At 45.3% G+C, this 24,685-nt stretch overlaps 1 protein-coding gene across 4 annotated transcripts; it reads left to right on the top strand.

The window, feature by feature from the left end:
* Positions 1–732: 732 nt before the first annotated feature.
* Positions 733–24,400, top strand: LOC134088610 (dual specificity testis-specific protein kinase 1-like). Of its 4 annotated transcripts, XM_062542654.1 has the most exons (10): positions 733–955; positions 3,085–3,202; positions 13,522–13,715; positions 14,632–14,753; positions 16,060–16,108; positions 16,774–16,923; positions 20,658–20,825; positions 21,070–21,153; positions 21,559–21,645; positions 22,280–24,400. In XM_062542654.1, exons 2-10 carry the CDS (start codon positions 3,172–3,174, stop codon positions 22,376–22,378), a joined length of 984 nt encoding a protein of 327 aa, XP_062398638.1. In that variant the 5' UTR covers positions 733–955; positions 3,085–3,171; the 3' UTR covers positions 22,379–24,400. The 4 variants fall into 4 exon arrangements, with proteins under 4 accessions (XP_062398638.1, XP_062398641.1, XP_062398640.1 ...); XM_062542657.1 differs by lacking the exon at positions 3,085–3,202 and having other exon boundaries at positions 734–955; XM_062542656.1 differs by lacking the exons at positions 733–955; positions 3,085–3,202 and adding an exon at positions 7,517–7,780.
* The last annotated feature ends 285 nt before the right edge of the window (positions 24,401–24,685 follow it).

Raw genomic sequence — 24,685 nt, 5'->3', positions numbered from 1 at the left:
ATTGACTCATTGTTGTCGACGTATTCTTCACTTCTCCTTCAATGCATCACTGTGGTAAGAATATGAACCGATAAGAACCATTGCCTTCGGGGACAAAAACGCAACTGATTTCTTTTTACGCGCCCAGAAAAGTTTGAGATGAATCGGAGACAGAAATAGAGCGATGATTCATTAACACTGCAGTCAGCCCTGTCTTCAGCAGATGGCTGAGACTCACTGGTCGCTCTAGAGAGATTTTTGTTCGTCTCCCCCGCTGATGTCCTCTTCTGTCCCCGGCTTGTTTATTATCATGGACTATAGTGGGACGCGCAAGGGCTTGGTTTGTGTGCGTGCGTGTGTGGAGGGTTATCGCACAGTCACCACTCATGTTATTATCCATGGGCTGTGGCAGTGCGGACGTGTTTTTGCCATTTTACACTAATAACTTCCATTTCATAAGTCAACTTAGGAGCATGCTAAACAAAATTAACTGTGACAAGTGGTTCGCTACAATTAGTCCAAACTTTCATACTAAAAAGGACACGGTCTCCTCTCCGTGCTAATAGGTTTTATGTGTGTAGTGGGTGGAGTTCAAGCGCACTAACTTGACGTAATTGACATGAGTTCCTAAGGCAACCTATCAAACATGCATTTCATCAAGAATAACTTGTCACAACCCCCGCTGTGCATGACTCGCACCGGCAAGTAGGCTATAGGAGGGAGAGAGAGAGAGAGAGAGAGAGAGAGAGAGACAGAGAGAGAGAGACAGAAAGAGAGCGCGCGCTGAAGGAGAGTTGAGAGAGTCTGCGCAGAGTGAAAGAGGCGTCTTAGGGGACACGGAGGAGCTATACCACTTTATATTCTGACAACTCCATTCTGTGAAATGCTTTGACAGTGACAAGACTTAACGGAAGTGTCTTCACACCATTCTCTTTAACCCTCTCGGTCTGACGTGATTCAGTGGGTGCGTGTCACTGTAAGTATGTTGGCGAGTTTTATCAACATTTTGTGTCATTGTTCAGTTTTTCAATTAATCAAGGGATGATGGGAAGGGCCATTTAAGCGTCACTAATATTTCTAGTAGTTTCCCTGTTACTTTTAGTCCTCTTTCCTCTTGACACAAATTAATCATGTATTTACTCTATCCATATGGTCTGGCCAGGGCTGGACTGGGACCAAAAAACGGCCCGGGCATTTTTGGCCATAGTGGCCCACCATGATAATTTACACGATAAAACATATGTGCACACTGTTTTGTTTGTAAAAAATATTTAAGTAAACCGCAGTAGCCTGCATGGAAGCGAGTAGGCTAGCCTACCCTTGCTAAAAAAATATTAATTATTATTATACTCTCTCTCTCTCTCTCTCTCTCTCTCTCTCACACACACACACACACACACACACACACACACACACGCGCACACACACACACACACACACACACACACACACACACACACACTAGAGTGACCTTTAAACCAGCAAGGATGAGGTTGTGCACAAAACTCATGCTATTAAATGCTTCACTAAATAAAACCTGCTATAATTTATGTTGAGCATTTGCACAGTTTTAGCCAACAATTCACCTTGATACTATTTAGTGAAGATGTAAAGGCTACACATCCCAAAACATTTTCATTGTTAATTCCATGGGCTATCACCATTCCTGTTTCATTCCATGCGTCTGACTGCATGTCTGTGTGCATGGGTGTCTGCTTGTCGCAAAGAAATGTAATAGTTTGCTTGTTGTACTGCGTCAAGATTGACAACAATTTCGACCAATCGTGATTGTCTTATGATTTCAGAAGGTTGATGGCGAGCCGACAACTCGTTAATTTAATGGGTATCGCAATTCAAATGCATGCGAGAGGGGTAGGCCTACACAGAAACCACACAAAAAGACGCGCTCACACTATAAAACGTTGTTTTGCTTAACTGGGTGCTGAATCCTACATAGTAGGCAGGTTAATACATCTAAAAGAAGCAAGGGGAAGAAGCAGTCGCAGATAAACTTTTAATTGTTCGTTGTGCGCCCAAAAAGTTCAGCCAACATTTCGGCTCCTTCTTACCTGCCTCACAGTAGCTATTCTGACCTCCTCCTCAATCTGTCCCTGCTGGGTCACGTCTCTCACCTCTTCCTCCTCCTCCGAATCAATTTGAATAGCTACTCCTTCCTCTGTGTAACTCTGTTGCACACTCGCATGTGCCTCTCTGAAGCCTGCACTCGGTGCTGCTTCTGCACTGCTGCTATATATCGACGGCCCTGTTTGAACTTGTGGTGGCAAACATTTCTGTAATTTTAGCACATTTTTGCTGCATCCACTTGTAGGCTTTAGCCTTTTACCTCGCAACTTCTCTGCGCCCCCCTTGCGCTTTTGTGGTTTGTCTTCGTACATTTTCATTTACGGACGGTCTCAAACTCCGGTCGAACTCCAGTCAAGGGGGAGATGAGGCCGGGAGGGAGATAGGGAGGGCCCTGAGATTTCATTGGACTAGCCCAATGTCCATTAAGGCAGTCAACCAATGGGCCGCGATTCGCTGCCGTTGTGGCCGTACGCTATATAAATGAGCCTAATATTTTTTTTATTATTATTATTAAATTGACAGCCTCGGCCCAAATATGCGTCGGCCCACCGGGCATTGCCCGGTATGCCCTATGGCCAGTCCATGCCTGGGTCTGGCTCCATTCCACACCAACAGTGATGTCCGTGTGAAAAAATCAGCCTACCTTTTAGTGATGCTACGATATGGCGAGTAGTAGCGATGGGTGATATGGAAAGCTTGATCTGTTGTAGGCTAGGCCAGCTAACAATATTTTTAAACCGTTATGACATTGGGTACACTTCGATATACCCCATGTAGAGGCCTTGTCATTTAATGTGCACGTACTGTATGACTCTAATCCGGTGCAACCCAAAGCATCCTTCCTGTTCTCCCTAATTCACATCACAGCCACCCCAATGTGCCTTTGCTATTGCAGGGCTACCTCTATGTGCAACGCAGTCTACTGTATGTTTGTTTGTGTTTCATGTTGTTGTATATGTTGGTGCTTCTCATTTTTGCATGTGTGTGTCTTTGTGTATTTGTTTGTGTTGTCTCTCCCAGCTGCTGTGTTAAGCCATACAGTAGGTGCTCGCTGACTTTGTCTGGGCATTTTGTTCAGAAGAAGGCAGTGCCAACCCCCCTTTCAAGATGCATATGAATAGCTTATTAAACCAGTGGAGTAAGTAAGACACTTTTTGGATACCAACTTAAAGCTTGGGAACAAACTTTGAGTTACATTCTTGTGATGAAATGCCTTCTCCTTGCTATACTAAAAGCACAATGTTGTAGCCTACAGTATGCTGACTTACAAACACTTTTCTCTAAATTTCTGCTCTTTGTCAAACTTTATCACTCTGTGATTGCCATTCACACAGAACTTAATCAAGCTTTGCAATGTTTCGTTTCGTTTTCATATGTGTTTCTACATCTGCTGCATTGACTAAGTTAGTGTGAGGATGAAATCACATCGTTTCATCTCGTTGTTCACACCTTGTGGCTTCAGGGGCTTTGTCTTGCGCGCCACTGCAAATTTCCTGTCTGCAAACGTGTGTGCTTGCCGTCGTAGAGGCTACGTGTATGAATGTAAGAGCTGGTCTCCCCATTTCCCCCTCACGTCTATTGCACAGTGATGATGATGATGATGATGAGGAGGAGGAGGAGGAGGAGGAGGAGGAGGAGGATGCACCCTAGTGTTCATGTGTACTGACGCCCTGTCCAGTGATATTTTTATGGTGATACTGAGACCAGTCAGGTCAGCAAGTCTTGCAGTGATAACCTTGATGAGAAGTGTTGACTCAGAGAGTTTTCCTGTCATTACATCCTCTGTGGTCTGGTGGGTGAGGGGGTGGGGTGGGGTGGGGGTGGGGGGTGTAAGTGAAGAATGGGGTCGACATTCACATGACAACCAACACTGACACCTCTGTAAACACATATCACAGAACTGCATGCATTTAAGGCCTCCTCAGTCCAGTTTTGTGACACTAGTTACAAAAAAAAAAATGTTTGATCCACTCAAACTTCATTCAAATGCAGCGGACTTGCTCTTTGGTGCAGGTATATATGGCATGTGTTCGTTGTGAGCGCTTAATTGTGCTTGTGAGTCTGCCCTGCCCAGTCCAAAAGCTGACGCTTGATGTTTCCCTAATGAATGAAGGGTCTCAGTAGTAATTGGTTGCTGAACTCTGGCACACCCGCCTCCCTGTGTCACTTGGACTTGTAGAGCCGACCCAAGGGAACCCCAGTAGTTCTGCTGTGTGTGTGTGCGCCGCATGGTGGGGGCTGTTGATGTGTGCGGGGCCAGTGTACTGGAGCACACGTGGGTATCGGTGTGGAAGTGCCTAATGACTCCCCTCGGCAGGGTTTTGTCAGGGACATAATCAGCAGATTGGAGTTCACCCCGTCCTCCTCCTACGAGCCGAGTCCGTGCAGGAACACACACACACACACACCGTACTGAACCGTACTTGCTTATTTTACTTAGTTATGAATTTAGCTGACGATTTTATTCAAAGATACTCACAGATACCAATTGCAGGGGCTATAGTCTCCCTTGAGCATCGTGGGATTAATGGCCTTGCTCAAGGGCACGGCTGTGGCAACCAGGAATCAAACCCATTTCTTTCTTGGTGACTACTGCATACCATCCAAGTTCCTTAGCCACACTATGACCACATCCACTACAGACCTGCGCTCAAACACACCAGCTCCCTATTAAGTATGGAAGTGACATCCTCTCAGATGTTGCATGTTTAGTTTGGTTTCTGGCAGAAGAAGGGTGCTCACGGCGGAGAGAACCAGAGAGGCCTTGTGCTGGCAGCAGGGGTGGTGTTTTCCTGGACAGTCAGGCAGATGTAGATCCTTTTTTCCGACAAGCACACCTCCCTTCCTGTGCTGAAGCGCAGCCATGCGTCGCTCACTTCACTCCGCGGATCTTCCCAGTCTGAGTTAACAGAACAACACGTTCTTCCCTTTTCCGCTTAATCACTTTTATAATGTTTTTTTTTTTTTACAAAACATGTTTAACATTCCCTGCCCATGTTTTATTGACAATAAACTTGCTCAGGACTTTGATCTGTGCAATGCCTTGTAAATCACAGACCTTACAGTAATTAGCTGTACTTCAATTTATATTGCCAATGGTAGGCTCATCATATGTGTTTAGGGAACATGTGTTCCAGTGTCTCTGTAGTTCCTGTTTTAGTCCAGTAAAACTTCACATCAGGAAATATTGACTGTTAGCGATAGCATACGTTAACATGCCTGGCAGGTGCTACTTAGGTAGTCATAAGGATGGAAATTCAGTGGCAGCTTATAAGCAGCATGAAATAAGCTCAATTTGATTCACATTCTTGCTAAATGGAAGATTGCCTATTCAAGTTGGTTAAAAAATGCTAAGTGCATCCTGGCCCTGGCTTTGATCTGATTACTTTGATCTGAGTGGAGTCCGTATCTGTCTGTTTCTAACCTCACGCTCGGTCCTAACAAATGGCGGGCTGTTTAGAAAAGTCATTATGCTAGCGGAAAGCATTTAGCGCACAATTGAACCCTGATGAGTAAAGCTGTTTTCCCTGCCAGCACTTGCACCAACAAAACTGCTGCCAGACCTGGACCTTTCAGAATTACTGTCTCCACTGAAACAGCCAGGAATGTAGGCCTACTAAAGAGGTTGTGTGCCGCGAAGACTGAGACAGGGTTGTAAGATTTATGTTTTTCATGACTGATTAATCTGTAGACCATTTAAAACTCCGTTCAGTTGCCATCGGCATTGTCTTAAGTGAAGTAAATCATGGAGCCATCGGCATTGTCTTTCTCATGGTTGAGTCCATTAGCATTGGCGAGACATTGAAAAGAAACTTTAGATGAAGAGCTCTTGTCACGATCACTAGACCATACGCTAAGTAATGGACAAACCTCTCCTATCTATGATATCTCACTTTCTCTCCTCTGTGGACCATCCATTGCTTTCTCAATCAAAGCGGCACAGTAAGGCTCGAATGGATAATGTTACCAACCCACAAAGAGATCTAAGATTTCCTTCTGAATTATTCACCACATTCGAACCACTTCCTCTTTCTTTGCATGCTGCCTCTGTGGATTAATGGCAAAACCATGTCCAGGGCATGATAAGTCTATTTTTGTCAAACCATCATAACTCCTCTCTTGGTCCTTTTTTTAAGACTGTATGAATATGTTAGAACTCAAAAATACCTGAGGTTATATCATCCCCTGTTGAAATAATGGGGAGGGAAGGTGGACTGTTCTTCTGGGAACTGTCTGTGATGCGAGACAGACATGTTCCTGTGTTAGTGTCACTAAACTCAATTTCTGGCGCAGCCCCTGTGATTGAGGGCCTCAGACAGGTAGGCTCCATCCCTGATGCAGCCAATGCACCCTGGCACTGCAGTCCTGATTGACTTAAAGCTTCACCACACAAACACCGTCATTCCCAGAAACACAGACAATGCACACCTATGTACATTGCAGAGTGCCCCGGGGCATACAACTGGATCATAGAATTAAGCTAACAAGATGCAGGATTTGAATTCAATTCTGTACATACATACATACACATAGAGTGCATATTATGTGGATACCCTGGCATAGCCTGTCTCTCTTTGTCTAACCCTGCATGTCAGACCACCACTGCTGTGCTCTGGAAATGAGCATCCACATACAGTATGCCACTCATTCTCTCTGTCCTGGGGTCTTGTCTGACACATGGAACATACTAGTCCTGTAGCAGGTCTTTTTCACTTCAATAGTTGTTGAATTTGGGACTAGATTGGTCTTGGGGATCATGTTTTTCGAGTTGCGAATCACACAGGCACTGTTTACGAGATGCCTCTCCTCACAGATTCCACTCTGCCCACTTGTTTGGCCTGCCTGTGGAATCAAGAGTGGGAGAGAATGTGAGGGGGAACACAGACGAACAGAGAGAGTAAGGGACAGAATGAGAGAAAGAGAGAGGGAGAGAAAGAGAATGAGAGAGAGAGAAAGAGTGAGAGAGAGAGAGAGAGAGAATGTTGGCAATCCAATCCACTCCTCTCTGGTCTGGGATTTTTGTGGAGCCAATCAACAGCAGCACAGTGATATTTGCGTTGTGATACTGAGTCAACACTGGCTCAGAGCTCAAGGTCATTTTATGGGCACGATTAATCCATTAGGTGATTATCTCAGGACACCAAAGTGCAAACAAATGAGCTCGGCCTCGGGGCTGGAGATTACAGCAGGCGTTCATAGAGTCACTGTGTGACTGTGCTGCTGTGATGTAAGCTTGGGAACCGTTCACAGCTGCTCTTAAGTGCATGTCTCTGCAGTCAGTAGTCTGGTTTGTGTGGTGCTGCATTTAAAGAAGCAAAAAAAAAAGCCCTCAATTTCCCAGGATGCCATGAAATCTGCGTCGGACAAAAAAAAAAGTTGTCTATGAATGTCTGAAATGGCCCGAAAATAGAGTGCATATTTCTACGATGCATTACTATAAAAGAGTTGATTTTTTCTCGCACACAAGCACTTGGTCCGTTTGGTCTGCTTATCTAATATGCCGGTCTATGCTTGACACGGCCGTTCGTGTGCTGCTTGACCTGTGTGATTGCATTTTGGCCGGCCATGCGTCATGTTCTGTTCATTATCTGGGGCCAAGCCAGTAGGTTGTCCGTTCTACCCTTAAATTATGAGTCTGAGTGGCTGCATTGAGTTTTCGCCGGAGACAGAGAACACTGTGTGCCGTGTAAATGACCGAGGCCACTCGCATGTTCTGGTAATGTATAGTGTGTGTGTGTGTGTGTGTGTGTGTGTGTGTGTGTGTGATAGACGTCAGAGGTGAAGGGACTGTCAGAGCCGTGCCTCAGGATGGGCCAGATTGATCTGCTATATTATGTTGTGCGGTGGCACGACCCTGCTGCTGCGTTGTTCAATGTTGAGTGGAGCTGTCCCATGATGCAACACCAAGAACAGCCAAACTGAGAGCCGCTGCGCTGCTCTGCTCTTGTTTGTCTCCGTTTCTGCTGAACTGGTAGTCTGGAAAATACCCTGGACGTGGGATCAAGTTGGTATAGAGCAGAATTTGCTGGCGGTATGTAGATATAAATCTTTCCTGTTTCCTATGTGCTAAGGTGATCCTTGTATTTCTGAATATCAGTAAGTCTTTCTCTCTCCCTCTCTCTTTCTCTCTTTCACTTTCTCTCTCTCTCTCTCCCTCCCTCTCTATCTTTCTCTCTCTCTCTCTCTTTCTGTCTCTCTCTTCATCTCTTTCTCGGCTGTGCCATATGGAGTACATGGTGCTTATGGAGCTGCAGAGCTGAGAGAGCAGAGATGATCAGAGTGGGCAGCAAAACTAGTGAGGAATTTACAACATGAGAGACTGTTGTTGCTTGAGAAGTAGGAACATGTGAAATGAATTTTGGGGTTTATTCGTCTGTCTTAGAGCATGTAGGGCTGTGTCCAGTCAGACTCTCCCAAATCTGAGCCATTGATCAGAGGGGAGCACACAGCACACATCTCTGGTGGGGTGTCGGAGGTGCTGCTCCCAGACCAGAGTGTAGAATTAAGCAGCGTCAGCGTCAGGGATCCTGGGCCTGTGCCGCTGTGCTCATTTGTCTCCACACACCGAGCGTCTCACAGCGCAGATCAATGAAGCCATTACATCTCCTTTAAAGGGGCAGCACTCAGAAGTATTGCTCTAATGCACTGAGCACTTAGTCTTATGAGCCCTGTGGAACAGACTCGTTAGAGCACTTTTATGATCAGACTCGCTGTGTAGCCTTCCACTGTACGCTGATCAGTGCAAGGGCTGAGAACCAAAGGGGCGTACAGTAAGTGACATTTCACCAACTTTACAGGAGAGCCAAAACAAATCGAACTGCTTCTATACTGTATGTTCACAGTTAAAGACCTTTGGTTTTTGTTCAGTAACGTTATAGCCAAGTGCAATTTAATATATATTATATTTGATATATAAATGTAGAAATATTTTACTTCTATAATTTTGTCAGCTAAGAGAGCTCATCAAGAGCTTTCAGGTGATATACAGTATATAACAAAATTTTGACCAAAATGTCACTTACGCCCCTTTGGTCTTGGGGATCATGTCTTTCGAGTTGCAAATCACACAGGCACTCAGCCCTCGAGTGATTAGTTGAACTCTCACTTATTTTATCAGTAATGAATACATCTGTCTTGGCATACTGTTTGGATTACATAGAGTTGCTATACTGCTTTTTACATTAACACTACTGTATTAATTTAGCGCTTTTACCCAAAGCGACTTGCAAACTGGAATGACATTCACCGTCCAGTGCAGAGGAGACCTTGGTAGTGGTCAGCGTGCAGTAGAAGGAGAGAGTGGCAGCAGCAGAAGACAGGGGTAGAGGAAGGAAGGGAGGGAGGGAAGTGCGTGTGAAGTGATGTTGCAGTTCCAGTGCAGTTGAGTCATGATGTCAGCCATAGAGGAAGTGGAGGAGGAGGACGTGGAGGAGGAGGACGGCCAGGTGTTTTGGCTCTCACACAGCTGTGCGAGCGTCACACACTGGACTTATACTTATCGTCCCTCCGATGCTGACTTCTCTCTGCTGGGGACACGTCAGTCCATCTGCCCTGTGAGACATCGTCAGCATCAGCTCTGACCACAGTCTTCTACTCACCTCTAATCACTCATCCCTCTCTCTCTCTCTATCTCTCTCTCTCTCTCACTCTCTCTCTCTCTCTCACTCTCTCTGAAGAACCGAGACTTTGTCCAGATCTTGTCTGCTTCCTGTGGGAGACCTGTTGAAACTGAGGGGCCTTGTCCACAAAAGTCTCACCCTGCTGTGACCCCCGTAGCTACAGTAGCTTCCCAGATGAGTTGGCGCTGTGATGTGGCCTTATCTGCGGCGTGGACATCAGAGCTGGGCTGGGCTGGGCTCTGACGGGGTTGCCAGTAGAAAGCCTCCGAGGTGAAGGGAATGGTCAGGTTCTCTGTTTGCTGTGATAACAGGCCCTTGCGCTGACTATGACGTATGAACTCAACCTTGGTTAAGGGGCTTTGAGCAAATGCTTGTGAAATTGCTAGAGTCTGTCGCTTACAGAATGCGTTAGATTCTCAGGAAAGATTTGATTTGCATGCAGATAACACCAAATATAATGACGCAAGTAAACAAAAAAAGCAACACAGGAATGGAATTCTTTGTGCAATTCCCCTGCCAGCAGAATGATTAACTGCCATAAAGGTGTGAATACTGACTTCCTCTATCATCCGAGAGAACACAAAGCCGTGTCTAACCTGGCTCTACAGTAGACACAAGCCTAGAAGACACTGGTGTTATTGTCTTCTCTGTTTTGAGGAGCAGCAATGTCTAATGTGTGATGTGCACAGAGAGACATGTAATGGGCAGACTATGAGTATGTGTCTGTTGTCATGTTAGAACAGGGGGAAAGTGAAAGGTACACTGAAGAAGGCTGCGCAATAAGCATTTTCTCTGATTGGTTGGAATTGGGCGGGGGGGGGTGATGCTGGTGGTCTGAAAGTGCAGTGATTGTCTGGGTTTTGCCGGGGAGAGGGAAGGAGAGCGAGAGAGTGGAAGACAAAGACATGGTGTGTGCGCTCCTTTCCCCTCACGAGCGACGGCACGGGCATGAATCCCCCCTTGATCGACGAGGCCGGGGCCAATTGTGTCAGCGTGTCAGTCTGTGCTTATCGCTGGTATCACACATTGGCCGCTGACAGCTGACCCTGACCTAGAAACCCACAGTGCCCCATGCTCCCGCGACCCCTGTCCACTCCAGCCCAGTCTCCCCAGGAGAAAGCGGAAGTCGGTGACAGCTGACTTCCCACCACAAGATGCTACAATATACCTGGCACCTGCTCCACAACACTGGCTTCAGTTCTGAGGGAAACTGGCGTTGTGTGTTAGTTAACTTGTGCAGTGTATGCTTTGTAGTCAGCGTTCTATTATAGCATTCCATAGAACAAAAACAAATTAGTATAGACTAATTACAAGTGCGCAGGGGCCCAATAAACTTAGATGCAGTTCATAGGAAACTCCTGTGCTGCAGATGTGCTGTTAGCTTGTGACCTGTGCCCTAGAAAAGATGTGCCCTAGATGTGCCTACTGTACTAGCGCTGAGGTGCGTGCCAGCGCCTGGTTGTGGTCACTCACCACAGTCACGGCTTCCTCTGGAAGCCACGTCATGCACACGTCACATGTTTGACGTTTTGATAGGATCTCTGTGATTCTAAGCGCCACTATCACAGCCTGATTAGGGTCTTTGGAAAAGGACTCTGCATTTGACATGGTAGCCAAACCTGCCATGGATGTTTGTGAGCATTACTCAAGAGTTTGACTCATGAGAAAATGTAACAGATTCTTCCTGTAGCATGACATGAAGGAAATGGTAGCAACTTTAATCTCTAGTTGGACTCCGATTATGTAAGGGCCATGACGCTGGGTGCTTTGAGTACAGTCATTTCCAGTGTATTAGTTGCATGCTATGGCGTATAAATCCCACAATGGTGTTTTGCACAAATTAAAGGTGCTCTAAGCAATGTCACGCAGTTTCTAAGATAAAAAAAATTGTCACATACAGCAAACATCTCCTCACAATCCGCAACCTGTCTGCCCCCTGAATACACTGTAACAAATGGCGTCTCTGTAGACTGTCCAGGCAACAAAAACAGACTGGTGCAGCCTGGACGATGAAACATAAACTTTTCCAGCCACTTAACGTCGAGATATGCGTTCAGGAGAATTTCAGTTGCACGGGAGGGAGGTGGAAGGGAGCTAGCTGTCTGTTTTGTTTGAATCTCAGCAGAAGTGACATTACCCAACATTGCTTAGAGCTCCTTTAGAAAGACAAAGCCATGTATTGGCCGCACCCTTGTATTAGCCACATTGCCCAAGAGCCCAATTATTCTGAATCAGATAATTGCTTTAATCAGAAAGAAGAATGAAGAAAATACATGTATTCCCATGTACAGCCCTCCCCTGCATATTACAGTAACATCATAGCGGAAGAAATGTAGCAAAATCAATTTATAAACCTCGGTTAAGAGACAGGAAATTACTGTAATTGAATATATCCTGTCCGGCTGTTTATTGCCACTACATTACCTCAGTCGCCAGAGGAATTATGCACATAATTGTGACCTTCTCCTAGCAGCAAAGTGTGTTACTCTATAACATTCTCCACCGTCATGTACTAGATATTGACATTAGACAGTGTAAACCATGCAAAACAAACACAGAATCTTCACCCCCTTTCTCATTGTCAAAATAATACATCTCTGTTAAAACCGTTTTATGTATTACAAACATATTGGATGTTCTCTGTACATAACATTGTAGATTTCCACAAACTGTTGACCTAATTAGAGTAAGTAGATTTCATCGCTTCAGAGGATCATCTTACATGATAGTGGAAAGAAAGACCCTCTCTCTGTTGCTGAAGGTTGCTTATACAGTAGCCTAATTGAGATAAGAGAAAGGGGGCTTTAGAAAAAGGGCTGTCACCCTTATTATAAGATCATGATAACACATGCACACAAACACTCATTCTCACACACACAACAGCAACAGCAACTCTTCACAAAGGGCACATTTTACTTTCAAATGGCCTTCGCCCCGGTGAGTGTCTTACCGCCGTGAGTGGGCTCCGCCGACGCGGTTCATCAATAACTCTCCATTGAAGTCGGAGGCTGGAGGCTGCTGTGCTTTACAGGCCTCGGCCTTTATTGAAGTTGACAAACAACACACTCGAGAGCCGCTGTCCAGTGCCACCCCCCCCCCACCACACACACACACACACATGCACACACACACACACACACACATGCACACACACACACACACACACACACACACACACACTCACCACTGGCCCACCTCACCCCTGTGTGCGCTGCGCACTCCGCTCTCGTTTTCGAGCGGCTCATTATTCAGCCTTTTGTTTCGCTCGCTCTCTCGTCGCTCTTGTTGGTCGTTGGTCGCCGCTGTGGTGGGGCTCATTGAGCGCACACGAGATTGGAAATTGCACTTTTGTGTGTGTGTGTTCCCCTTTCATCCAATCAAAGCGCCCACGCGGGGGTACTCCGGTCTTTTCTCTTCACCAGAGATTTCCTGACCACTTTTGTGTTCAATAACTTTGCTATAAAAACACCAAACCAACGACTAGAGCTTTCTGGTCAGCTTATGTTTAGAAAGCAAAAAAAGGCACACACAGCCACGCTTTGCCAAATCACAAAATAAATAGATGTTAGACTAAAATGTGGTGATTAAAAATAGTATTGTGCTTTCCAACTTTAGATTTTTGTATGTTTGTGCAATCATTTCTTCCATACAGAGATTACATACGATTGGTCAATATGACGTTTTGTGATAGACATGAGTGTTGATTTGTTGTTTGTGGGTGTGTGTGAGTGTGTTTGTGTGTGTGTGTGTGTGTGTGTGTGTGTGTGTGTGTGTGTACTGTGCATACTTATGTATGTATGTGTACGCGTACTTATGTGTCTTGATGGTCTCTGTGCAGCGGAGATCTCCAGGATGTGTGAAGTAGACGTGAGCTCCGAGCCCAGCAGCCCTGCTCTGTACGGGGAGTCGTCTGACACCTACTACCAGGTGGACCGCTGGCAGAAGCTCCGCACCGCCGTCCGCAAGCTCGAGTTCTGGGAGAACTTCACCGCAGAGCTCATCGGAAGTGGCTTCTTCTCCAAAGTTTACAAGGTCCGCAATGAAAATATTATTTTCTACTCTGTTGCACCATAGTGTCATATCTAACTCATGACTTATGAAACGTGATACCAGTTAATCTTGTGTTACCACGACCCTGCATACCCACACACATACACAACCTCAGCTATGGAGTATTCATGACATGTATCACTCACTTACACACTGACGCACGAGAGAGAGGGGGAGGAAGGGAGAGAAAGAGAGCGAGAGAAAGAGAGAGAGAGAGTTAGGGGTCTCGGTCTGAGATGTGGTCAAATGATGATATGTTATTAATATTTTCTCGGCCCACCACAGTCATGTTGTGAGTTTATTTGGAAAACATTTCCATGATGTTCTTTTCTCAGGGTGAAGGGTTTTTGTGGGAAGCCATGCCACATGAGTTAGTGGCTCTCGTTCACCCAGTCTTGTTCCGTCGTGCTGCTTCATGAACTGAGAGAAGTCTTATGATGATTCTTTTTCAAACCTGAACAAGAGTAACAAGCAGAGTCTATCGGGAAATGTGTTCTTGTCGTTGTGTGGTCCATAGCTATGAATACATTGGCACAAATGAGTTTTCATATGGCTGACTCTGATCACCCGTGTACAATGCATGCATTGTGCTGCTGGGCCCCTAATTAGGGCATATTTGCCATACCACTGGACCCAGTTGGACCCACCCTGTGTGCGTTTGTGTGTGTGTGTGTGCGTGCGTGTGTGTGTGTGTGTGTGTGTGTCGTGTTGCACAAACATTTAGGGAGAGAGAGAGAGGGGGGATCATATCAATCTTGTGATCATAAAAATAGTTTATTTCTCTTTTTCTACCCATATCATTTTGAATATGAAATGATCTGGAGGACCTCAACTTTGGTAATGTAAATGCACGTAATGGAAATATGTAATGTAAATACCCGACTCCCCTCTCCTGCAGGTCATGCACAACACCACCCGTAAGGTGATGGTGGTGAAGATCTACAAGAACGACGTGGACCAGGACAGCATCGTGCGAGAGATCAGCCTGCTGCAGAAGCTCTCCCATCCCAACATCGTCAGGTAGGCTGAGCTCCATCCCCCGCCTCCCAGTAGGGCTGCTCAGTTATGGAAAAAAGTCATTATCACTAGTCATTATTTTATTCAATATTGAGATCACGATTATTAAAATGTGATTAATAATCAGTGATTTTGGAACTATCATCCATATTCAAAATTTACATTTTTCTCATTTTTAAATATAATCCAACAGGGAAAAATACAGGTAAAAAGATAATGGACATGACTACTCAAGACAAAAGGGAGAGCATTGTTATGAAACTGAATGTAGCAAAATAATCATTATATTTCGGTTATGTTACTTTCATAATTGTTGTAAGTCATAATCACAATTAATCGATTAATTTGATTAATTGCACAGCCCTACCTCCCAGCAGAGTCACACGGACTAACAGGGAGGCTGCACTGGGTGCGTAACTGAAACGCTCAGTTAGCGGAGCATCTGCCACTCTAATCATTGGAATGGCATACAGCAGCCGTAATAGCTGAGTACAATAGCAAAAAAAAAATTGGAACAGTCTTCTAAAACAATGTTTAGACTCAGTGAACAGAGCACTTCCCTTGAGGACCCTGTGTAGTCTGGGCCTAAACCTCTGGTAGGCGTTTAGTTGGTGTTCAGTTTTTAGTGTTTCGGAGACCGGCAGCAGAGTTATGTTTACGGTCAAAAAGTAACCAGAGGACATGTGGAGTATCGTTCAAGAACTCGCAGTGAAATGAGGAACACGGTCAAGAGGGCAGCTACTGTGCAATGTTGTGCACTACTGGTATTATGTAACAGGGTTCAGCGGAGCGTTTGTCTTGGCAATCTCGAGGTAGTCTATTTTTTCCAAAGTTTTATAGAAGGTCAAGGCAAGCCCATATCAAATGAAATGTCAGAAAAAAGAGTTGAAAGCTATCAGAAATCACCAACCTCAAACCCCACGCCAACTCACACACGCACGCACGCACGCACACACTTCTTTGAGGTGAAGACATTTGAATGTCTATGGAAAGTTCACAGATGTGAGTAAACACATTATGAGATTTTAAATTGAACTTCAAGGAAATGCCTTTTCATTTAATTGTGTAATAATTAGTCAGCAATGACATTCAAATTTATGTCAAGCTTCTATTATACTGCTTTAATAGATTTATTTGAAGTTAGATTATGAACTCTCAGCCTCATGATTTATTCAGCAATCAACATTAATGATTGTATTATGTGTGGTAAACTATTAACCAATTACGGTTTGATTTTAGATTGGTAGACATAATGCCAAAGTCTTTATAAACCAACTAACCACCAAATCCCCCTTCTCCCAACACTTAGGTATCTCGGGATCTGTGTCAGAGAAGATAAACTCTACCCGATTCTGGAGGTGAGTTTGGCTCCAGCACTGTTTGCCTTCATAATCTGCTTCACACAGTAACTGGTGCTCTTAAAAGCCTGTCAGCCCAGAGCTCTCTAATGGCACTGGAACACTTTATCAGAGAGCGTTCACAGTGTGGTCCAAGTTATTGTGTTGCTATTGTTGTGAGAAAACCCTGGGTGCTGACGCCATCTCTGCCATATGTGAGTGGGCGCTGTTTTGGTTCACTGTTTGTGCTCATGTTTGTGAGAGCATTCCAGCCGTAAGAGCACTCGTTGGGCGCGGTAGCTATGTGATGCTAGCCGCGTCGCCACCACGCGAGCTGTTCATGCTGTTGTCATGGTCGAGAGAGGACTGCGTAGGCCCTAAAGGTTGCGGCCTCTGAGGGGCAGCCGTGGTGTACTGGTTAGCGCACCGGGCTTGTAACCGGAGGGTTGCCGGTTCGATCCCCGACCAGTCCACCATGGCTGAAGTGCCCTTGAGCAAGGCACCTAACCCCTCACTGCTCCCCGAGCGCCACTGTTTGGGCAGGCAGCTCACTGCTCTGGGTTGTGTGATTCACCTCACTGTGTGCTGTGTGTTCACTAATTCGGTTAAATTGGGTTAAATGCAGAGAACTGAATTTCCCTCACGGGATCAAAAAAGTATATATTCTAATTCTAATTCTTTTCCAGTACGTGAGCGGAGGCTGTCTGGAGGAGCTGCTGGCCCGCAAGGACGTGCCGCTGTGCTGGAGGGAGAAGGTGGACCTGGCCGCGGACATCACCCGGGGCATGATCTACCTGCACTACAAGAACATCTACCACAGAGACCTCAACTCAAAGGTATAGGGAAGAGCACATTTGGCTCTGCCATTGGAACACTGTCTCAAGTTCAAGCAAGCGTGTGTGTGTCTGTATGTGTGTGTGTGTGTGAGTGTGTGTGAAAGAGAACTCTGGAATTTCTTTCCCCCATAAATCTCATAAAGAAACTCTCCTAGTGTATGCTAGCTTCATAACTAGCCATAAAGTGCCATGCCCGGGTCGGTGCTGGTGCGCTGTTATGTAAATGCCGCGCCCATCTTCCCAAACAGGGTCACTGGTGAGGAGAGCACTTCTAGACATGTGAGAATGCTGGTTGCTAGGCGCCACATGAATGCTCACCAAGCCTCCTCCTGATCCAGGCCAGAGAGGAGACCCAGCATAGCTGTAGCCCATTGTCATGTTGATGCAGTCTATATATCTCATGGGACCCATTGTTTCTCAGCAGCACGCAGGAATACTACATATTACAGACTTCTTATAGACATGGCTAGACGCTGTGTGGCTGCTTGCTGAAAACACAAGACACGAGGACAAGGAGACGGACACACACACACACACACACACACACACACACACACACACACACACACACACACACAAACACACACACAGATACACAAAGACACACACACACACACACACACACACACATATATGTAACAACAACAACAGCAACTGTCTGGTGCAGGCCATGGGAAGTGTTCATTCATGGTCTGTGAGGGGGAAGTTGTAGTTGTCACAGAGTCCTCCGTTCCTCCCCCCCCCCCCCCTCCTTCCCATCACTGTCTCCGCTCAGTGGTCCATGGAGAGCAGCACAATAGGCTGAAAGGGAAAACTAATGACACCACTGACGTCCTGCCCGTTGACATTTTCACCGGCAACTGGTTAGCGGACAGCTGATTTGTCTGTGAAATAAACGATGACGTGCTTTTCCACAGAAGAACACACTCTTGCGAGATTGCAAACAGGTTTTCCATTAACTGTTTGCGCTGTCTGACAAAAAAATTTAATAAATAAAGCAACTCACTCACTCTCTCATTTTGCCCAACGGGAGAAGAAGTGACTGACTCTGGCTTTGACGTTAACGCCAGAGAAGATAAATGTCACGCTCTGTTCCTAGGCCACAATGGCGCTGTGGGACTTTGAATGCAAACACACCATGGCATACCCTATTGGCACGCTGTGCACCAAGTGCATATAAATGAAGTGAACCTAAGAAGAATGCATGTGGTGGATTAGCAAAGCATATGTATGCAATTAGGACGGCCATTTTCCCATGAGCCAGACCTGTTGTGCCAGCCGATAGGGCCTTTTCCCATGGCTCCCAGAACAGTCTGGATCTTATGGTTCATTTATACAGAGGAACTGCCAATTGAACTCACACCAGAAACCATTTGAAGTACTGGATTTAGAGAAATCTTTTTATAAATATGCTATTTGGCCTAAGTAACGCCCAAAGCTGCCACTTTGTCACGGTAGCGTAACCTGAAGTTTGTTTTGTTGGACCACTTGTTGACTGTCCACTCACCAGTGTGACGGCTCACTTGGTTCTTGTGCAACGCGTAGAGATCCAGTCCCGCTTATAATTCCCATATCCCGGTTTCATCCCAGGCCCTTCCAGGAACTCCTGCCGTGCGCTGGCTCTCCGTTTGGGCCCTAGTTTTTGTGCTAAATTTAGTGGTTGGGGCCGAGGGGCTGGAGCGTTCCCAAGACGCCGGGACTCTGTAATCAGCAGGCTCCTGCATGGAAAGAGCCGGGCGGGGCGGGGCGGGAGCCGCTCTTGCGGCGTGGTGTGGTGTGGTGTGCTGTGCCGGTGGTGCCCAGCGCTCTGGGTCTAATGCGATCCAGATGCAGGGCGACGGGCCGAACCGGCGGAGCCCAGGCTGCTGCAGCCATCAGCACTTTTGGTTCCCGGAGTGCAGCCATGGCCTTATATAACAGGCCACGTGACTGTCTGCATACCTGCACAACTTTTATGTCAAGCTTTACTGTGCGTCTCCCTCCTTGCCTGAGTCCAGCGTTCAACCGTACTCCTGCCTCAGCCTCGTCTTTGTATTTTTATTTCTCATTTGTCCTCATTTGAATTGTGTAGTCCTCTCTGTCTCTCTCTCCCTCCCTCTCTCTCCCTCTCTCTCTCTCTCTCTCTCTCTCTCTCTCTGTCTGTCTCTCTCCCTCCATATCCCTTTTGCTCTTGGATGTACCGCAATGTGTTGCTGCTGTTGTTAATATTTTACTGATCCTCCTGTTTGTCATTCTTTCCAACTGTCTACTGTCTTTCTTACACTCTCTCCTTATTCCCTCTATCATTCACTCTCTCTCTCTCTCTCACACACACACACACACACACACACAGTCTGTCACTCCCCCACTGACGGTCTCATTCCACCTGCTTCACCGCTCTTTAAGACTGTGTCACAGACGTGTCCAGGCTGTATGAAGTTACAAAGCTCAGTCTGCCGAAGACTGAGCACAATGGAGCCTTTATAATGTGCTTTGTCATGTTATCTACGTTGGCCTGGCCAAAGATTAAATTATTCAGAGCATAAGAGGTGGCGATGATGGAAGGCCTCATTACAATCCGCTGCTAAAAAAAAAAACAAAAAAAACATTGAGCAGTCAATGTGTATAAATTAATAATTAATGAGGACTTCATAATGTAAGTTAGTTTGTAAACCAGACAGCATTTTGTTACTTAAAATACTTTGTGTGTTACAGTTCTGCCAGTTGCAACTTGGGGAACATGTACATTGTTCTCCATGCTTATTGTTGCTTTCATCTCAAAGCAGTAAATATTAGTGATGTATTTTCATCGGTACAATGAGCAATGAGCCTCTTAAAAGTATAAGCGATGCCAACACTTAAAGCGATGCGTAACACTTTAAGTTGCATTCAGTGATTTTTCTCCTCATAAACGCGTAGCTCTCCATTCTCTGAGAACACTGTACAAAAACGGACTTACGCAGTGCTGGCTCTGCATACTGTAAACATACTGTACTGTCCCCCAAACAATAACAGAAGGCTGTGTAGAGTTTCTTGGGGAGCACTGAACTGAGGGGCGAGGGCTACATCTCTGATGTGTTTTGTTTGGTCTCTAGTTCAAATGTAATGTAAGCTGCTTTGGAGAAAAACTGTCTGCTAAGAAACACAAACATGAGCATAAACAAACACGTCATACAGCTTTGCTTCCCCTTCCTTTAAGAAAGACTCTTTCCTTTTTTTATTCACCTCTCCTACCTTACTTCCTAGCATTCTATGTGCTATAGCATATTGGGCTGACTTTTTTTGTTTGGATAGATTCTCACAGTCAGTAATTACTTTAAGGTCAATAAACATCAGAATGGGTCCTGGGAATATTTTCTCAGCTATGTTTGTCCATCACTTGTGCAAGTGATGGACAAACATAGCTCCTTAGAAGAAGCTCCAAAGTCATGCCTAAAAATATCCTGAAAGCAGACTTGGACAGGCTTGTCCTAGTGTTGGGTTGCCCTGCCCTCTACTGGCAGACACATATCAGTACATGTGAAAGCATTATCTCTCAGGAAAGGAGGGGCTCCAGTTATGGTAAAAAAAATTCAAAGAAAACTGCTCAGAGGAAATAATAGTCATAACAAGGAAATCCTGAAAATACCATGGCACATAAAATCATTGTTGTTAATGTTGTCAATCATGGCTGTTCAACTGTCCTCTAAAAAGTGACCATCAATTTCTCATTTTCCGTGGATTTTAAAAATGTTCTATTTTGTTATTGTTTACAGAACTGCCTTATCCGAGTGACAGCTCGAGGCAGGGAGGCCTTGGTTACAGACTTTGGCCTGGCCAGGGAAGTGGTGGAACTTCCTGCCAAGGACAGGAAGTTGTCATTGGTGGGCTCTGCCTTCTGGATGGCGCCCGAGATGTTGCGCGGAGAACCATACGACCGCAAGGTGTGTGGCACAGCAAAGAATGCTACCAGTACCAGCTCAACCAGAGTCAGAAGATGCATGATCATAGTTGCGTGTCAATAAAAGATTGAGTATTAGATTATAACGTTGTTAATAATCATTATCTAGAGATAATGATAAAGTTATAGTCATAGAAGTCATAGAACAGGGTGTTCCATATGTGTTTGTCAGTGTTTTGTGTGTCTCTCCATGGAGGATAAAGCTGTTTGTGCGATGTTGTCGCCAGGTGGATGTTTTCTCCTTTGGGATTGTGCTGTGTGAGATCCTGGCAAGAATCCCAGCGGACCCTGAAATCCTTCCCAGAACACAAGTATTAGATTTGCTCTCCGCTCCCGGCTCACACACACTCACGCACACACAAGCAAATGCCTAGAGGTGCATGCACACGCACACACACACACACACACACACACACACACACAGACAAACGCATAGAGGGAAAGAGAGACAGAGTGAATATTGATCCCTCAAAACACACACACACACACACACCCACACACACACACTCACACTCTCTTTCTCTCACACACACACTGTGTTATACAAGTGATGCAGTCATTTTGTAATTCAATTTTTCTATGGATTATGGCAGTTTGCACTTTGCAGTCATCAGCTGATACCTAATGTGCCCCCACCCTCTATCTCTCCATCTCTGTCTTTATTTGTGTGTGTGTGTGTTTGTGTGTGTGTGTATGTGTGTGTGTGTGTGTGTTAGGATTATGGCCTGGACATATCAGCGTTCCGGAAGCTGGCGAGCGGATGCCCCCAGCGTGTTCTAGAGCTGGCTGCCAGCTGTTGTCTGGTGAGTGGCGGAGAGGAGAGGACAGGAGAGGAGAGGAGAGGAGAGAGGAGAGAGGAGAGGAGAGGAGAGGAGAGGAGAGGAGAGGAGAGGAGAGAAGAGGAGAGGAGAGGAGAGGAGAGGACAGGAGAGGAGAGGAGAGGAGAGGAGAGGAGAGGAGAGGAGAGGAGAGAGGAGAGGAGAGGAGAGGAGAGGAGAGGAGAGGAGAGGAGAGGAGAGGAGAGGAGAGGAGCAGAGAACCCTTCTTGGTGACAGACAGCGACAGGCTGCAGACCAGGACAGGAGATACCATTTCATAACACACACACACAGCTTTGTGATAGATATCTGATGCGTGGAACGTTTTAGGTCGGAGGACGCAGAGTCCTTTCATTTATTTATTCATTCATTTATTTGTTGATTTGACTGACCTCAGTCAAGGCTCAAAATCCAGGCTACCATATCTGTAAATGCTTTTCACTGATAACCAATTGCACTACCACAGATAGAAGTGGAGTCAAATCTAATAAGTGCAGTCAAATGATTGTGTATAGTGTATAGGAAGCTGAAACAGCAGCAGGAACTCTGAGCGTCTAGTCTGAACACAAACAGCCTCTCACGCAAACGTTTCCATTGTCCTCCCTTCCACCCCCTTCAGCTGGAGTCTTTCCGGAGGCCGTCGTTCACGGAGGTCCTGGACGAGTTAGGGGAGATCGCCGAGACTCTGGAGCCCCCTCACGAGCTGACCACAGGCTGAAGGGGCGTGACCGGGGGGTGCCAGAGGTGGCATCCATCCTAAAGATGGACTGTAGTGGACTCAGATGCTGACAAGTTCCCCCCTCTAGACACAAGCGCCACGTAGAGGACGAGCTGCACCACACATACGGAGGCAGACACACACGAGGCTGGTGTTGAGGATCCACCAGAGGGACTGAAGAGCTGGTGGACCTGCCCTGCCTTGCCCTGCACCTCACAGTCACTAACTAGTGTTGTTGGGATGCGGTCAACAGCACCCCCTAGAGGTAGTCATCTGAAGTCAGCATGAAGAGAAAAGTGAACAGTGAGAGCAAGATTTGGAGCAGAGACGTGTATGATTCTTACTTCTCTTTCGTCTTGTTTGTGTAAACTTACACTGGTGAAGAACATCTTATTTCTGTATATTAGTTTAATTTCTTTTTTATTGTCGTGATTAACCACAGAATAACATATAAGTAGATATCAAAAAAGACGACTACACAATTTTGGATCACCTATGAATCGATCGATCTATGGAATTACGGGTCTTGACAGAATCATCCTGTAATACGGCGTGGGTGCGTGTGTGTGTGTGCTATTTAGTGAGTGAGTCTGTGTCCGAGTGTGTTTGTAGATGTGTGTGTGTGTGTGTGTCTGTGCACCTGTGTGAGTGTGTACGTCAGTGTTTTAATATGATATATTATATCTCGATATTATATTTATTTTGAAAGAAGATTTCTTCATGACCACAATGTTACAGCTTTATTTTAAGAACTTGTTTTTATCAAGACTGATGTAGAGGAACTCCATAGCCAATCCATGTATATTGATTTGTTTAGAAAAGTCAAGAATTTTTACGTGTTTTGATGATTTGGTGATATTCATGTTCACTCTTACAGCAGGTACAGTGGACAAACTGTAAGCGAACATGTTATGTCAGATTCAACTCGCTTTAAAAAATTGGCACACACACACACACACACACACACACACACACACACACACACACACACACACACACACACACACATCCTCTGTACAACAATATTTCTACAACCATAGGAGTAGATGGGTGGCTCCAGCCATCTTATTGCGTAATCTTATTCCCTCCGGTTTAGATAGTCCTCTGACAGTTGTGCCTTTTTAAATATGTAAACACCAGCAAGCTTCACTCTCGACACTGTCATAGGTCACTGTGTAAGGGTCAGTTATGAGACTGGTCATTATCCTGTTCTTATATCATATTACAGTTTTGGTGCATCATGTACCTTGCACTCTTTTAGACTGAACTGAGTGTTTTTTTTAATAAGGATGAGATCATTTGTGAACATTATTGAATGGAAATGGAGTCAGTCTAATATGTGTTACATGCAACGTTGTTCTGTGCAAATTTCATACTGTTACACATGGATAATGAGGAACCACTGGTGCTCATTATACGTAGGCTACTGTGTAGACATCTGCCTTACTCTTTAAAAAACAAACCAGAATCGCTTTGCGTTTGGCAGTGTGTACATAGCCCACAGTTGTTTATTAAACACAAGGGAATAAACAAATCTGCTAAAACCGCTGACTTCTTTTACCTCTGCTAAACGCCCCTTTTCTGTAAGAATCAATATTTCACAAGACCAGAGGCTCTACAAGTTCTCTTTCAGTCCTTTTCATAAAGGTTACTGTATATTCATAATCATAACCCTACATTATCTGGACTTTGAAAGTAGGTAGCCTACTTACGAGAGAAGTCCAGGGGCCGTAACACTTATCTCTTGTAGTTCACCTAATAATCTGCTTGTTTTGGAGGAGTTGGTGAGTACTTAGGCTTTTAAAGCAATCTGCTTTGCAGTTTCTAGTTCTGTTGTTTCAAAATGATTTAGTAGAGATTGACATGTCACAATACACATCTTCACCTGTGTTGTCTTACTAAATATCTACTGTTTATGCTTCAAAACACTTGTGTTTTAGATGTTTCTTTTGTTTATTTAAGGTTTGTTTAGTTATCTGTGACTGTGGTTTTTTATATGTAAATAAACATTGTATTAAAGTATCTATTTGAATACACCTGTTGTTATTTACAAACAATTTTCAACTTCTCAGACTCCAAATGACAAACAGACCACACATAACTCAACAACTGCCAAACAAACCATAAATCATCACATCATACTTGGAGCTGTCAGAAGATCCCATTACACACATCACTCATTAACAAAGTAAGCTCCTTATCTGCCACTTTGTACGATGCTGTGCCTTGACACAGGCTCCAGCTGTGGCATGGCGTCTGAGCGCCATTTGTGTGGTGATTGATGTGGAGGTGCAGCCTTCAGGGGCT

This window comes from Sardina pilchardus, chromosome 8 (assembly GCF_963854185.1).
Source record: "Sardina pilchardus chromosome 8, fSarPil1.1, whole genome shotgun sequence".
NCBI classification, from domain to species: domain Eukaryota; kingdom Metazoa; phylum Chordata; class Actinopteri; order Clupeiformes; family Clupeidae; genus Sardina; species Sardina pilchardus.
Note: the sequence above shows the minus strand (reverse complement) of the source record. Positions and strands in the feature narration are given on the sequence as shown.